At 43.1% G+C, this 13,932-nt stretch overlaps 1 protein-coding gene across 1 annotated transcript in view; it reads left to right on the top strand.

Moving 5' to 3' along the window:
• The window catches only part of EEPD1 (endonuclease/exonuclease/phosphatase family domain containing 1), a 183,550-nt gene that overhangs the window by 101,368 nt on the left and 68,250 nt on the right, over positions 1-13,932 (top strand). The window contains exon 2 of the mRNA XM_006887593.1: positions 8,420-8,471. Within this exon, the coding sequence (XP_006887655.1) occupies positions 8,420-8,471 (52 nt within the window). The remainder of the gene's footprint in view (positions 1-8,419; positions 8,472-13,932) is intronic.

Raw genomic sequence — 13,932 nt, 5'->3', positions numbered from 1 at the left:
GTCCAGGGCAGCATCTGTTAGCTGAAATATGTCAATTGGTATACCATCTATTCCTGGAGCCTTATTTTTTGCTGTTTCCTTCAAAGCAGCCTGAACTTCTTCTTTCATCACTAACATTGGTAGGAATGGGAATTCTGGAACTTTAACTGTGCTCTTGTGAAACTGATACATAAACCAAGAAGCAGTTGTCTGAACAGAGAAAGGGAATATTGCACGATTTAAAATCAGGAAAGGTGTGCATCAGGGTTATATGCTTTCCCCATATTCTTTATCCATATCTCCATATTCTGTCTCCATTCAGCCTTTATGCTGAAAAAATATTTAAAGAAGCTGGACTATATTAAAAAGAATGTGGCATCAGGATTGCGGGAAGACTCATCAATAATCTGTGTTATGCAGATGATACAGTCTTGATTGCTGGAAGTTAAGACGACTTGAAACACTTGCTGCAGAAGATAAAAGACTACAGCCTACAATATAAGTCACATTTCCACATCAACAAAACAAAAATTCCCACCACTGGACCATTAGGAAATATCATAATAGATGGAGAAAAGATTGCAGTTGTCAATAGTTTCCTTTTACTTGTGTCCACAATTAACACGCATGGTGGCAATCACCAAGAAATCAAAAGATGGATTGCACCGGGAAAATCTGTTGTCAAGGACCCATCCAGGGTGCCGTAGAGCAAAGGTGTCTGTTTAAAGAGAAAGGTGCTCCTGGTCAAAGACATAGTTTTTCAGTTACTTTCTTTGTATCTGAAAGTTGGATATGGAATAAGGATGACAGAACAAAAATCTATGCCTTTTTATTGGAGAAAAGTACTGAATATCCCATGGAGCCAAAAGAACAAACAGGTCTCTCTTGGAGGAAATACAACCTGGGTGCTGCTTAGAGACACAAATGGTGAAACTCCACCTCACATACTTTGGGCATGCTGTCAAGAGGGGCAAGTCCTGGAGAAAGGACATGGTGCTAGGAAAGGTAGAGGGTTAGAGAAAGAGAGGAAGCCCTCCAACAAGATGCACCGAGACAGGGACTGTAACAGTGGGCTTGAGCGTGTTTGAGATGATGGGTATGGCTCAGGATAGGGTAAGGTTCAGGTCTGAGGTTCATTGCTATGAGTCATGGTTGACTCGATGGCACCTAACTCAGCCAATGTGGTAAATGTCAAAGTCAATGTGTAGAAAAACAATGTTGAATAACTCAGTAGCACAAATTCTTTGCTTCTAGGCTTGTAGATGAGAAGCCCTGGTGGCACAGTGGTTAGAGCTTTTAGCCACAAATGGAAGAATCAGCAGTTTGGACTCACCAGCCACTCCCTGGTAGAAAGAGGCTGTCGTCTACCCCTCTGAATGTTTATAGCCTTGGAATCTCTGTTCTGTCCTGCAGGGGCCAGTGAAATGGAATCTGTTTGGTGGCAGTGGATTTGTTTGATAGTTTTCATGTTGCATATGCTTGCATCCTAACCGTTGGGAATAGGGTTTGCTTTATTATATTAATGAGGTTAGGCCAGTGTAGAGCATGTCTTAATCACTGCTGACTTATAAACCATGTCAATTGGGCTGAGAGGCATAAACCGAGGTGGGCAAAATTTGATTTGAAGCCAAATGGAGATCTATAAGGAACTGGGAAATAGAGGCTGAAGAGACAAACAAGGACATTGGCTTGGAGCTGACAAAGAAAGCGCTACCTTCTGTACTGAAAGCCGTCCTCTGGAACTGGAGCCCCAAATTCAGACTTCTGTCTTACTGAATCGTGTTCATTTACAGGGTCACAGCATAATGTTCTCTGATTTGGTAGCAAATACCACAAGTCGAAGGTATGCGGTTCAATCCACCAGCTGCTCCACAGGAGAAAGATAGACATTCTCTTCCCATGTGATTTATAGCCTCAGCTAGAGGGTCAGCTGGGACCCTACAAGGGTTCTGACTACAAGAACAACGGACTGTCAGAAAATAAATTTCTGTTCCTTAGAGTCACTCATGGTACTTCTGTTACAGCAACACTAGATCACAAAGAACATTGCTTTTCTAGTGTTCTATCTCACATTCATGTAGGTACCCCTCGAGCACTCTCTCCTTAGCCCTGCTTCTGTCCTTCCCCTCTGTGGGTATCTGTCTGGTACTCTCTGCATTGCCACCCTGAAATCGACTGTAGACTTCACTGTGCCAGACTATCTCAGGTGAATAAGGTTGCTCCCACAGGCACCTTTCCTCCTTGAAGCTCATTTAGCAAACTTCGATGCATGCATTCTAGATATCTCTTAGCCTGCCTGTCTTGGCATCAAGACTTGCCCTTGAAGTTGTCATTTTTCTAAGTGAGTCACTGCTATCAGCTGGTTTTGTGTTACTTGCCCCTCTTCTAAAAGTGGAGCACAGAAAAAAAATTAAGGGTTCTCTTTAGCTGCTGCTGGCTGCATGCCTGCTGTTTCCAGAGCCTGCTGATGGAGCTCCAGGCCACCTGGCAGATGGGCCCGATTAGTCCAGTTCTCCTGGCCCCCAGTGAACCCAGGAGAGACTTGGGAAACACCCCGCCCTGGACATGTGCCCACACAGCTTCCTAGCTTCTGGGCATCCTCTGAGGACACGGAATATACCTTGTTCATCTTTGTCCCCTTGATGTTTGGCATAGTTTCTGAAATACAGCAATAGCCAGTAAATGTTTATAAAATTAGCAAAAGGAAAGGTAAGGAGAAAAGAAACAAGAGGGGCAAAATAGAGAATAAGAGATCCAGTGTTTCCTGGGGACCAAGGAGATAATGTATAGATGGATGTTGTTGTTGTCATTGTTGTTATTGAATATCGTAGAGTTGGAACTGACCCATAGCTGACCCACCAGTGGGTTTTCAGAGCCAGTTAATTACATGGGAGGAGATTGCCCAGCCTTCTCGCATGGAGCAGCTGGTGGCCTCGAACCATGTGCCTTTGGGATTGAAGTGCATAGATGAGTGAAACCAAGCCACTTTCTGCTCTTTTTTTTAAGCCACTTTCAATTCATGATGACCTGATGCAGTGTTGTCCAATCCTGTATCATCCTCACATTGCCAGCGTATTTTCAAACCTTTGTAGAGCTCTTAAGTTATGCCATCTTATTCAAGATCTTCCTCACCATCACGGAGCCTCTGTTTTTCCAAACATGATGTCCTCCTTCAGCACTTGACTTCTCCTGATGATAAGTCCAAATCAGATGTATCAGATATTGTTCTGTTGTGATCAGAAGATTTTGCTTGACTAGTTTTTAAAAATAGACCACCTGGTCATTCTTCTTGATCTGTCAGCTTTGCTGAAGCCCAGCCACCAGGGGTTGCCTTGCACATATTGGAAACTATGGTTACATGGCTTCCAGCATCACAGCAACATGCACACTACCAGAGACGGCAGTGAATCAAGACATTTTCATCAAGAAGTTGGACGGTGTCAAAGGGAGGATTTGGGTTTATTGTTCCTTCAATTTGTGTGACATTTCTTCCCAGGGAGTATCTGATGTGCTATAAGTATATGATCATTTAAATATTGAAATCACTCAGACTTGGAAGATTTTCAATTAGATGAAACTGTTAAGATGGTGCTATATCAAGAAGTATCTCAGAACTCCAAAAGACTATAACTGTGAGGAGGAAAACACAGCCTTTGGAAAAAAAAATGCAAGGCTGTCAACAGCTGTGACAGTGACTTCTTATTAACAGCACATGTTGAGTTGAAACTCATCTGTATAGATTTTGAGTATTCTGTCCTCTTCTCTCCCTCTATCCCTAAAGCTATCCTCCCCCACATTGTTAGGTTTTAGTGTGTAGAAGTGTATTTTCCCTTCTCTTTAATTAATAAAGAGAGAAGGATGGGCAGTCTTCTCCTGTGAGACTTACTTCTTCTAAAAAATCTACTGGAGGATCAGCTGTGGGTCATTTCCAACTTGATGGTACTCAACAAAAACCATTTGATATGGTTTTAGAACAGACTCTAAGTGGGTTTTGTCTCACAAACCACTAATAGTAATTGTGTGTAACTTAACTGAAGTGTTAAGAAAGATTCTGAGGTTATATCAGAGTTCAGTGGGGAGAAGGTCTATGTAAGGAAGTTGAGAGGTTCAAAGAGTAGTGATCAGTATTCTTAGGATTTACAATCCCTGCTGTAGAGGAAGGAGCCCTGGTAGCATAGTGTATTATGTGTCAGGCTGCAGACCAAAAAGGTCAGTGGTTCAAATCCATCAACCATTCTGTAGGAGAAAGATGGACAGTCTCCTCCTGTCTTGGAAACCTGATGGTCACCATGAGCTCTAATCAACTCAGCGATGGTTGGTTTGGAGCAAGAGGAGCATAAAGGGAATGTTGTTGTTTTGTACTGTCAAGTCGGAGCTGACCCATAGCCGACCCTACAGTGGGTTTTCAGAGACAGTGAATTACACTGGAGATTGCCCATCTTTTTCCACAGACACATTTGGTGGTTTGAGCCATGGGCCTTCATGTTGGCAGTGTAACCACCAGAACTCAGAGGTGAAAGTAGGGAATAGCTTTCGTAAAGTTTTCACCTCAGTACGAGTCAGCTGAAGTTGTTTTAATTTTCACTTTCATCTAGGATGTGAAACTTCTGGTCTTCAAATCATGTTTGACAGCTGTTTGAATCTAGCATGATTGTGATTAGAGAGAAAGGAGACCCCTTAGTGCTGTTTAAATCTTCTCTCTACCCTCTTGTTATCTGATACTGAGTTGAACCTCATGGCCGCTGAGAGGGTCTGGAAGGCCCTCCAGTGTGAATGTTTTCCGGTGGTTAGTTCAAAGGCAATTGAAGCTTCTGAAACTTGAACTACAGCTGGAATCTCCTAACATAGCAAATAAATCGCTGTCTACATTAATAACTTCGGATCTAGATTTATGCATCAGTAACAGAATGCATCAGTAACAAGAGTGGCCAGTAACCTTGACTTGCCATCCAGCTCATTTCAGTAAGAGCAGTAATTTTACAGATGAGTCCAGAATCTTTTGTTGCAAAGAGGATACACTCAGTCCTCTCCTTTGAGGAGTTGTTTTCCAGGTGAAACCATGGGGCCTGTGATTTTCTCTACCCAAGCTGGTCACAGCTGTTGTTAGCTGCCACATGAGTCCCACTCCAGGTAACCTTGTATTTAACAGAAGGAAGCCTGCCCAGGCACACCTTCCTCACACTGACCCATGTGTGGGTCCATCGTTGTGGCTGTAATGCCAGTCCGTCCCCTCGGGATGTCCCTGGCCCTCACTGGCCCTTTACTCCGTGACACACAGTGTCTTCCTCCAGCAGCTGGCCCACACCTGACAGCATCCAAAGCAATCAAGTGGCACAATGTTCTGTTGTGATCATTAAGACGTGTAAAAAAAGCCCCCCAAACCATTTTATAGTGTTTTAGATCAAAGTGTACACAAAATATTTGATTCCTAATCAAAATTCACGCACTGATTGTTCTTGGCCTTGGTTACCATCCCTGCAGTGTGTCGGGGCCTCGCCGTTTCCACCCCACCTGCCCTGTCCCGTCTGTCTGCTTTCCCTGCTCTTCGCTACCTTCTCCTCTTTGTTTTATGGTAAATGGTGACTGCTTGGTCTGATGCATTTGGTTGTGTAAAGGAGCACGTTGCTCTTGGTGTTACTGTTTCTTTCTTAGGCTCATCTGTTATCTGACTGTAGAGTGACTTCTGGGAGAGACTTCAGTTCCAGATTAAGAGATTATTTTAAGGCAATAATTTCAGAGGTTCCTTTCAGTTAGTGAGTGTGATCTTTGTTATGAATTTGTGCTTTCCTCTACATTTTCCATCCATACTAACCAGGACCTTTTATTGTGTCCCAGTTCAAAACAGCTGGTGATAACAGCCTAAATTTTCTATTAATCCATAGGTTTTCATTGCTGTGGAGACCCAGGGGGGTATGGCTTTGTGCTTCCAAGCCAAGGGTAGATGGTTCGAATCCATCAGCTGCTCCACAGGAGAAAGATGGGCAGTCTCCTGCCTTGCTGTTTTACTGCCTCTGCAAGCCTACTGGAGGGTGTGTTCTGAGTCAGCAGTAATGAGAGAGAGGATTTTCAAAAGTACACTCTCAGATCTTTCTCGAAGTCTGTCTTAAGTTGAAACTCAGGCTCAACTCAATGCCGTTGGGTCAGAACCCACTCATAAGTAACTCTCCAGCTGGTTTTCAGAGGCTGTAAGTTATGCTGGTGGGTTTGAACTGCCTACCCTGGGTTGATAACTCCTCATCCACTCAGCTACCAGAAAGCTCTGCTGAAATTTGTGTACCATAGGGTAACACTGCTGATATTTCAAAATACCAGTTGTAAATCTCCCAGCACCATAGCAGCATGCAAGTTTCTACAATATTAAAAAATGACAGATGATAGGTGAGCCAAACAAGCAACCTGGTCTGTAGGTCTCTGGGCCCAGTCAGTCAGTAAATACCATGGATTAGTTGTGACTCAGCAAATACAATGGTGAGGGGAGAGGACCCCCAAAACACTACTGAGCTCCTAACATCAAGGAGCGCTCACATGCAGTGGGAGGAGATAGATGGAAACACTCGAACACATAAGTGCTTTTAGGTACCAGTACGCTTCCTAAAAAAGATTAAATTGGGAGGACGAGACAGTGCCAGGGAGTTGTGGTGACAAAGGCCATGGGCAGTGGTGCTGTTAACCAAAGAACCTCTTCTCTGGGGTGTGACCACCAAGACAGGCAATATTGGAAAGGTCTAAGGAAGGTCCTTCTCAGCCAAGAGGACGTTAAAAGCAGACATGCCTAAGATGTGACATGAAAGCCAGTGTGATTAGGGCAGAGTGAACCCCAGAGCCCTGTCCATTCGCCCCAAATGTTGCAGTGCAGCAAAAGTCTTTACAACTTTGATGGCTGCTTCTGGAGATGGTTTAAAACCACTGCATTTTGCTGGACAGCACTTGCTTGCTTGTAGAGAGAGATTGCAAAGAGTTCTGTAGATATTGGTAAATATGATAGTGGGCATAACCCTTTCTGAGGGAGGCTCATGGGACAGGTGGTGTCCAGTCTGCTCTGGGGAGCTTCCCAGGTGAGTGACATTCACCAAGACAGATTTGCTGGAAATGGAGGGTGGACTAGGGAAGAAACGTAACCCACAAGCATTCCCTAAATAATTTCCTTGAACTCACACATCAGCAGCATGCTGGTGAGCTCAGCTCTGGGCCCTTCAGGCTGCACTGGATACCTCAGGTGTTCATGGATACCTCAGAAGCTACAGGTCAAAGAGTGAGAAGCATCCTGCAGGTCCCTGGGGGGAGCATACACCTTGTACTTGATTTCTCTGCTAAAGGTTGGCAATTTGAGTCACCCAGAAGAAAGATCAAATCTTCTATAATGAGTGTAGCCAAGGAAGCCCTAAAGGACAGCTCAGTTCTGTGGCACGTGGGGTCGCCGGGAGTAGGAATTGACTCAGTGGCAACAGGATGTGATAACTGCACACTTATGAATTGTTTCATCTTGCTTGCTGACTACAGTGTGGGCGCTGACCGCTAAGTCATTCCCAACGTGTCCACTGTCACTCTTGCTATCAGTCAATGGGTCATCTTTGACCCCAGGCCCCTTCAGTGGCAGTTAAACACTTCACTTCCCCAGGTCAGGCTCCTCTCTGTGCCTCAGTGTATTCACTTTGTACACTGCTTATCTAATTGGATCTTGTCCCTCAGAGACTGTGAGCACCTTGCAGACAAGGAGTGCCCTGGTCCCCTGGTATCTTCAGCCACTTACACACAGTCTCTTTCTCACATTGCTATTGAGTCAAAACAACTCATAACTGACTCTCCAGTGGGTTTCCAGGAGCTGTAAATAGCATGGAAGGAGAATGCCCATCTTTCTCCTGCAATGCAGCTGGTGGATTTGAACCGTCTGCCTTTGTATTGACAGTCCAATTCCTTGCCCAATAGACCACCAGAGCTTGCTCCTGTACATCGTAGGCTTGAAAAGTGTTCGGTAAACATAAGCAGAACCTGAGTGTACCTTCTAGTCAGCATTAATTTTAGCTATTATTACTATTAAAAGGACATCAATTGAATATTATTATTGAACATGTTTTACAGGGTTTTTTAAATTCCTCTAATGTCTCTGAATCCCGTACGTGAAGCATATTCTAATCAAATTTAGATTTATAATAGCTTTGAAATGCTGGCGTATATGTGTTTGTTTGCTTGCTTGCTTGTTTTTTGAAGGTAAAAAGCAATGATAGGTTCTTCCCAAAGGGATGGAGCATCTTCCCTGGAAAGGTAGTAATGGAGGAGGCTGAAATGGTAGTTTCTGTTTGAAGAAGGTGCTACCTTAAAATGGGAGATGAAGTAGTGATAAAATGTGACTTTTCAGACCTTTGTTTTTATGATTTGTGTTACTCTTGGTGACATGACATGGTTTATTCTCAAGTGTGCCTATTTTCATTTTTTCTTGCAGCATTAAGCTTCTGGCTGTGCAGGAACTGATCGACAGAGAGGCCTTGGAAAAGGTAAGTGGTTTACTATTGCTCCCCCATCACGAACCAGGAGTTCAAGTCCTTGAGAAGTGGGCCACTCGGTCTCACACAAAAAGTGGTCTGTTAATGTGTATTCTTAACAGTCTTTGTGAGCTCCTTAGTGGTGCAAACAGTTAACACACTCACCAGCTAACCAGGAGCTTAGAAGTGCAAGTTCACCCAGAGCTTCCTAGAAAAAAAGACAAAAAGGCCTAGTGATCTTCCCCAAATTCAGGTGCCGAAAGCTCTGGGAAGAAGAACTCTAAGCTGAAATATGAGGTCATTTTGTATCATCTGAATGAGTGGTTTAAAAGTAAATTTTGCAAAAAAAAAAAAAAAAAGTAAATCTTGCAGAGTTGTAAAACTTAGCATATTGTTCTTCTCCCATTAACACAGACTCTTTTGGTGTTGTGGGGAAAGCAGAAGTCTGCCCTGTTGTGGGCAGTACCTTGGACCTGGACACTTCTTTTGTTAGCTGGTCACTTCATGTGTGGGCCCTCACCTCCCTGTCAACCTCTACTCTGTCTGCCCCCCCTTCAAAGCCTCCTAATTCTGCCCTGCAGTAGAATCTTAGTTTCTTAGGGCTGCTGTGATAGAAATACCACAAGGAATAGCTTTAATAAATAAAAAATTATTTCTCACAATTTAGGAGGTGAGAAGTCTGAATTTAGGTCACTGGCTCTAGTGGAAGACGTTCCTCTGTCAGACCTGGGAAGGGTCCTTTTCAGCTTCTGTAGCCTTGAACCCCTGTGTCTTTGGCAGTTTCTACCTGGCACCTCTCTTAGCCCTCTTTGTGCTTGCTTGCTTGTTCCTATGCCTTATTTGCCTTTTTTCTATCTCAAAAGTGATTAGATTTAAGATACACCCTTTATTCATACGGCCTCATGAAAGTAACAGAGAAACTTCTATTCTCAAATGACATTTTATCCATAGTTAGCATTACAACACATATATCAAAAAAGTCCAAGTCATTGCCTTTGAGTTGGAGCCAATTCATAGCTTACCCTCTAATGGATTTTTGGAGGTTGTAAATCACACAAGAGAAGATTGCCCATTTTGTAGTGCTGCTGGTAGATTCGAACTGGGAGAAGAGTGTTGACTATACCATGGACTGCTAGGAGAACAAACAGGTTTGTCCTGGAGAGGGTGAAGCCAGAATGGTCCCTGGAGTCAAGGATTCTGAAGCTTCATCTGACATACTTTGGGCATGTTGCAAGGAGGGACTGGTCCTTGGAGAGGGACATCATGTTTGGGAGAGTGGAGGGACGGCGCAGGAGAGGAAGATCCTCGATGAGATGGATCAGTTCTGTGGGTGGAGTGGTGTGAGATGAATGTGTTTGAGACAGCGAGGTTGGCACAGGATAGAACGGCGTTTAGGGCTCTTGTACATAGGGTCTCTGTTAGTCGCAAATGACTTGATGGCACATAACAACAACAACAACAACCTTTAGATTAGCAACACAACTCTATGAATTACACCTCCAGAGTTCCCATAACACATAAGTAGGAAGCCACTCTTCCATCTCTAACAGGTAGCTTTGGCATCTTCCTAAGTATGTAGTAATTAGAATCCCTACCATTGACATAGGAAAAAGTGGGAACAGAGAGAAGCAACCAAACGATCTTATTTTCAGAATTTAAAATACTTGAGTTAGTGCACATTAAGTCTTAAAAAAATAGACATGATGGCATGTCATGAGGAACAGTGCCCCTTTAGCCTCATTTCCATTGCGGTGCTGCCAGCCTGACCTATGAAAGGCAACATGAAAATCAAATGAGTTAAAGCAATAAGAAGTCTTTGTAAATGCCAAAGCACTCTGCTCCTATTAATTCTTAATTACTTATATTAATTCTTAATATGAACCTAGCCATTAAAAATGATTGGTCCATCTTTAATGTATATTTTTGTGCCAATAACAGCATTAGGTATGGATGATAAATTAGATGGAAGTATTTTTTCTCGGTGGTAACTCTCACTGCATTTGATAACTGCTTTGACTAAGTACGGGATTGGCCTTGTCTGGAGGATTTCTGGGTATAGAATGGATATAGGACTGAAGGAGCCTTATGTGTATAACCTCAGATAAGTCAAAAAAAATAAAAGATGGGGTTGTGTATATTCCCACTCACAGAACCCACAAAGGCAAAGCCAAGCCAAGCCAAGCTGTGGGAGCAGGAACAAGCATGACTGACAAAGCCAGTGAGGGAAGCTGCCGGCGGGTGGGCCAGTCCATACACGAACAGTGGGCCAGTCCACAGACTTGTGCGAGAGCTCTTTGTATGTTCTTGAAACTCTTAAAAAGTTAGGCCCCGATATGATCTTCTCAGTTTCATTAAATGAGTTTGTTTCCTCTTCTATAAAACCTTAAGATAAAGCTGAAAAAAAAACAAAACACAAAGTCACTGTATTAAGGTATATTAATATATACTTTTGGAAGCAGGAGTGGCATCCACTTCCTAAACAACATGCCTCCGGAAACTCTATGAACTTTGATAAATGTCAGTAGTTATAGAGGGGCTTTCAGGCCTTTTGTTCATAGGTTCACTGTGAGTTGTGCTTGACTCGAAGGCAATCAACAATAACAGATATATACAGAAACACAGATGTTAAAACATGGATTTTCCAAAGTGCTAGTCTAGGACTGGCTTTTCTACAGTGATAAAGTCAGGCCTGATCTAGGGAGGCCGCACAACCACACTGGTTAGTGGACACAAAGCATGGTACTGGGCCGGCTGTGATGGTAGGAAGGGGGCTGTGCGGCCCAAGGATTGGAAGTCGGCTCTTCTGTGGAGAGGGCCGGCCGTCTAGTATAGAGACTCAGCCTAGGCCTGCACCCTGCTGGCTCCTTCCCGACTGAATTATCTCTGTCTGCTTAGTATCCTCCTGCTGTTCCCAGTTTGTAAAATGGAAAATACCATAATCTCAAATTCAAAGAGGTTTTGTGAAGATGAGACGACAGCTCATGCAGAGTGTTAAGTGTTATGTCTCATGCTCAGTGTGTCCACCCCTTCCAGAGTTATTGCTATGCCTGTTCTTTTTCTCCTCTTCCTCCCTGCTGGTTCTTCTCCACCTCTCCAAGCCCGGTGCTGATTTCATCCTGTCCTCTCATCTCTACACAGGACCAGTAGAAAGCTCTCCGTGATGGTGTTTGTCCCAGGTCTAACTAGGAACCAAGTTCATTCATTCGTTCATGCAACAGGCACTAGTTGAGGTTTCTGTGATAGGCAAGTAGTAGACACCTAGGAAAAAAAATATATCCAGAAGCAACTCTGAGCTTGGTAACCAGATGCATTTTGAGTGACGTCTGTGTGGTAAAATGTTGCCCTGACAACCTAAAAGTAGACAGTTTGGATCCAGCAGCTGCTCTGTGGGAGAAAGATGAACAGTCTCCTCCCAGGCAATTATTTGCCTCTGAAAACCCACTGCAGAGTCAGCTACAGGTTGGTTCTGACTTAGCACTACACAACGACAACATGGTATTTTGCCGATTATAGTATGTCCAGTTTATATGTTAGCCGAAATGAAATTGCCCAGAGATTTCCCATGACAAAGATGCCCTTCCACCTGTTCATGTTGGAGAACTATTGATACAAGATCTTTGCAAACTTGTAAAGAGTTTTGATCCCCACAGTGTGCTTCACAGGTCAGAAGCATCAAAAATGTGTGAGATGTAGAGATTCTTAACTCCTCCCCAGACCTCCTGATTTAGAGTCAGCATTTTAGCAAGACCCCACTTGGCCAGTGTACCCGAATATCCAAGAAATAATACTGTAAAGTGTTATTTAGTGTTGTCATCACTGTTACTAAGGCGTTCATCTTCAGATAAAGCCTGTGTGTTGTATCAGGAAGCCTTCTACCTTCTTAGCCAATGAAGGTTTCTTTTCATACCAGAGTAGAAGATGTAATCATTGTCATTCTCTTTTCTCTGATCCCAGTTCTTTAGTTTATCTGTTTCTTCTTTTTATTAAGAACCAAAACTTTACAGCCTGCTAGTGAGTCAGTTCTAAGCCCAAGAGACTTCTCCATTTGAGTCTGTGGAGTTGTTAATCTTTAATGGAGGAGACCCATCTTTGTCCCATATAGCAGCAGCTAGCGGATTCAAACTGCTGACCTTTTGTATAGCCAAAGGGTTCATTTGGTACAGAAGTGTATTTTGTAACACTGTACTGCCAGTAATAAATAGAGTCTATAAGAAAAAGTTCAGTCCCAACAGTTGTGTAGGGTGTGTGCACAGGAGCTAGAGAGGGTAGCCAAGTTCCATTTCTTCTCAAGTATGTAGGTCCCTCTGGTAAAATAGAGACTTCTAAAGGAATCTTTTCCTTACAGATATATGTGAATTTAAATAGTAGATAATCAAGTTACATAAAACAAAGCAAAAGAAGGAGAAGCAGCACTATTTGGGGGGTTTCTAGGGAATCAATAAGGAGCCCTGGAGCACAGGAGTTAAAGGGCTTGACTACTGACCAGAAGGTTAGAATTTAAATCCACCAGCCGCTCCAAGTAAGACAATTGAGGTAGTCAGCTCCCAATAAAGAGACTGCTGTTACCTCAATTTTAAAAAAAAAAAAGAGGTGGGAAGATTTAATACATACAGAGGGGGGAAAAAAAGATTGCTATTGTTGTTATGTACTGTTTAGTTAGAACCAACTCATCAGCAGGTTTTCAGATTCTATAAATCTCCTGGGAGAAAACTGTTCTTTGTCCCCTGGAGCAGCTGATAGATTCAGTTTGCATGCCTTTGGGTTGGTAGGACAAATCCTTACCACTAAGCCACCAGCGCTCCCTCAGTAAAGATTATAGCCTTGGAATCTCTCTGGGCGGTTCTACTCTGTCTTGTTGTTGTTGTTCTGTTGTTGTTTACAAGTTGAAAACAACTCAAAGCTGAACCACCAGCAGGTTTTGAGAGGCAGGGAGGAGATTGCATGGGACAAAATTGCCCATCTTGTTCCTGCAGAGCAGCTGGTGGATTTGAACCATATGTTTTTGTGTCAGCAGCACAGCTTCTTACCACTAGGCTGCCAGAATTGACTATAAGTCAGAAGTGGCTACAGCCAAGGGCTTCATAAGATAAGAAGTAAGACGTTTCCCTACTAATAATGTTCTTCCTGATAATATCAGGCATTGTTATTATGCTCTTAGTACTTCAGTTTAAAATTAAACATTTGTCTGAATCGTTCTTTACCTGACTTTTAGTTGAGAGCCTTTGGTTTTCACAAGTGCTAGGATTTTCCTCATTTCTATGACAAAGCCAGCCCCCCAGAGGCTTCAGTTGTAGGAGAGCAAGTTCTGTACTAAAGTCTAGGTCTCATGTGGATCTACAGGGCCTCCCCCATGGACCTTATTTCCTCATCTGTAAAACTGTTCTTTGTGCTTCCATCTCTCTTTTAAAAATGTCATTTTTCAGTGTTGCTCCTTAATTGTATTTTAAAGAGGGGAGAAATTTGCTCTTTTTTT

Source organism: Elephantulus edwardii, unplaced genomic scaffold, assembly GCF_000299155.1.
Source record: "Elephantulus edwardii isolate Elephantulus edwardi_28Jun2011 unplaced genomic scaffold, EleEdw1.0 scaffold00059, whole genome shotgun sequence".
Lineage (NCBI taxonomy): Eukaryota > Metazoa > Chordata > Mammalia > Macroscelidea > Macroscelididae > Elephantulus > Elephantulus edwardii.
The sequence above is the reverse complement of the archived record's forward strand: the minus strand, read 5'-3'. Positions and strand labels throughout refer to the sequence as shown.